At 51.6% G+C, this 3,090-nt stretch overlaps 1 protein-coding gene across 1 annotated transcript; it reads left to right on the forward strand.

Annotated features, from left to right (window-relative positions):
• The first annotated feature begins 342 nt into the window (after positions 1-342).
• On the forward strand, positions 343-1,842 carry Mt3 (metallothionein 3). The gene is made up of 3 exons (XM_031336974.1): positions 343-552; positions 752-817; positions 1,610-1,842. The coding sequence occupies exons 1-3, from the start codon at positions 522-524 to the stop codon at positions 1,717-1,719; spliced, it is 207 nt and encodes a 68-aa protein (XP_031192834.1). The 5' UTR covers positions 343-521; the 3' UTR covers positions 1,720-1,842.
• Positions 1,843-3,090: the final 1,248 nt, after the last annotated feature.

Below are 3,090 nucleotides of genomic sequence, written 5' to 3' on the forward strand. Positions count from 1 at the left end.
TTATGTCAGAAAAAGTCACGTGTCTTCCCACCAAGTTGCAGCTCTCCCCTTTCTATCCTTCTTCAGGGATCTTGGGAACACCTTTGCTGCTGCTGCTGAGATGGTCAGCAGCAGGCTCACTGCTCAGCATTCTATTTGCACTAAACTAATCAAAACTTCTGGGAGAAGAGGGAGAAGAATATACGTGAAAGGGCAATATTAATTTGTCTTTCTCAACTTGCAAAGATGGTACGCGCAGGCACGTTCAGGGAGCCGGCTGCAGTGGCAGGGAGTGGACAGAGGGCGGGATAGGCTACTTTGGTCTTACACTCACTCGGTGGGGACCAAACAGCTGCCGCAGTGAGCACAGAGAGAGAGCAGGCGCTGTGCGTGCGCAGGGGCGGGCGCCAAGTCGCCGCTTGCGCGCTCCCGCCTGGGGCTATAAAAGCCTTGCCACCTGCTGCCCTGGCTACGCAGCGCATCCGCTTGCCCGCTTGCACGGAGGAACCAAGCTACAGTCTCTCGCGGCTGCTGGCCTGGATATGGACCCTGAAACCTGCCCCTGTCCTACTGGTGAGCCCCTTCCCCCTCCTGCAGCACTTTGCCCTTTACTGGCAAAGAACCCACTCCTCTCTCTTCACTCAAGGACATTTGGGGGAGGAGTCCCTTCCCCACCCCCACCCCTCATCTTTAACCCTGTGATGGTGATAATCTTCATTTAGGTATGGGGACGCCAGGTTTCCCTAGTATAATCCTTTGTATGCCCTCTTAGGTGGTTCCTGCACCTGCTCGGACAGATGCAAGTGCAAGGGCTGCAAATGCACGAACTGCAAGAAGAGTGAGTGCATCCACCCCACCCCAACCCCCGCCATAACCTTCCCCCGCACCCACCCCATCCCCACCAGACGCTATGAAGCAAAGCTTCCTGCTGCAGACCTTCAGATACCGAGGCAATTGCAGCCGATGTTAATAAACCCACCGTAGGGGGGGATATTTTGATGAATTTCCAGAAGCTATCAAAAGATAGCTGATTGGAGAGTTGAGCCCTACCCTTCAATTTTTCCAGGGCCTGGGGATCCCCAAGGAGGAATGGGTGGGTCAGCTTTAGAGTTGTTGTGCCTTGGCCCTTCTCAGACCCTTGCGGGTCTCCTCAATCTGCTCTTTCCAGATTTCAGCGGTGCAATGTGCTTGGGGCGACCAATGCTTCCTTATGCATAGTGTGGCTATGCATAAAACTCACGGATTTGCTGGCCTCCACATTATCCCTGCCCCTCCCCTGCTGCAACTCCCCTCTCAGTATCTCTTACACTGGCTTGCCTTCTCCCTGAGACCTAACTCGCCCTCTGGTCCAGGGCCGAGCCCAGCATCCCCAGAGGATTCCCTAGCACACACCCAAGGAGCTGTGGGCTAGTTATAGGATGACCCTCGACAGAGGCCCGGCAGCCACTGCAGCACCATAGACGCTGAGTCAGACCTGATGTGGCAGTGAGAAGGGAGAGTCACCTGTCCTGGACAAAGCCTGGTGACTCTCCAGCCTCCCATACTGCTTTCCCCTGCCCTTTGATGGAGACAGCATCAGACTGGGCACATACACACACACACACACACACATATCCATTTTTATCTACAGGCTGCTGCTCCTGCTGCCCCGCAGGATGTGAGAAGTGTGCCAAGGACTGTGTGTGCAAAGGTGAAGAGGGGGCCAAGGCAGAGGCCGAGAAATGCAGCTGCTGCCAGTGAGGACTCAGTCCCTCCCACACAGCCTACATAAATAGTGCTGGGTGTCCCTGGTGGGGAGTGGCTGTTGTCCTCCTCCCTGGCTGCCTGCTCTGTGGTGTGAATAAATCCCATGCACAGCGTGAACTCAAGACTGGTCTCTTTTTCAAGTGGGAAGGATGTGGAAAGGGGTGTGGAGGCGCACTCCATGGAAGCTGAGTAGAAGCCTGAGATTTAGGCTTTCTACCTGTTTGGGACCGGGACAGAGTCCTGGAAATGGAACAGACATGCGTGTGCCCGTACACAAGTGCATGCACATGCCGTATGCTCCATTCTCTTTTGAAGTCCCCCTAAGCTCAGAGGGGATGGCAGGCCAGGCCCATAGAGATTTATCTGTCCAACCTAGAAACCTCCCTTTATCATCTTTATAGAGAGGCTACTGGAAATTAAAATCAGATGCTGGCACCAAACACTTATGATCTCTGGAATGATCTAGTTGCTCCTACAAAACTGTCCGCTTTCATATATTGGAGGAGAATCCAGGATACCCTGGACTTCATCTAGGCAGAACTGTGTCTCCAAGGTCACCTCCTCCAGTAGCCAGCTTGTCTCCCCAACACAGACTGCTCAGCCCTTTTCAAAGTCCATTTGGCTTGGCGATTTATCTACAACTCCGCACCCCACTTCCCAAGGAAAAGAACAGTAATAAGGGCTTGTACCCTAAGTTGAAGAGATGGTCAGTCCTTAATAAAGAGAACTCTCAGCCCCACAAGGGCAGCCAGAAACAGGAGAAATAGACTGTGGGAAGGCCTGAGCTATCCTGTAAGGGGATACAGGGTTGTGGTAAACACAACAGCTTTCCTCCATTCCGGACATTCCATTCTAAAGCTCCGCCACAACCATTGTTTCTTATTCTAAGAGGCTGAATTTTAAAAACAAGGAGGCCAGCTTTGAAAAGGAGTTCTAAGAGGCTCTCTCCAGCCCAAGCTTTCTAGTTCCAAGTACTAGGAAGTGGCAATACTGGCTCTAACCACAGAAAGCCCAAACACAGACCCTTGGGCAGAAGAGGTGGCTCCGTGGGAAAGTTACTAGTCACCTTGAGTTCAATGCCCAGAACCCACACAGTGGAAAAAGAGAAGCATCTCCCAAAAGTCGCCCTCTAACTTCAACTCATTCACCAGGGCACATGCATAAACACACACACATACAGGCATAAACACGCACAAACATACCTGCATACATATACACTCATAAAACACACACGCAAATGTACTTATGCATGAACACATACAAATAGAAATAAATTCAAACAAAACCAGACTCCTGCATAATCAGAAGTCCAAAAAAAAATCAATGGGGACAGAGACAGACATTCACTAGTTAGAGCATGGTTAT

This window comes from Mastomys coucha, unplaced genomic scaffold (assembly GCF_008632895.1).
Source record: "Mastomys coucha isolate ucsf_1 unplaced genomic scaffold, UCSF_Mcou_1 pScaffold22, whole genome shotgun sequence".
NCBI lineage: Eukaryota > Metazoa > Chordata > Mammalia > Rodentia > Muridae > Mastomys > Mastomys coucha.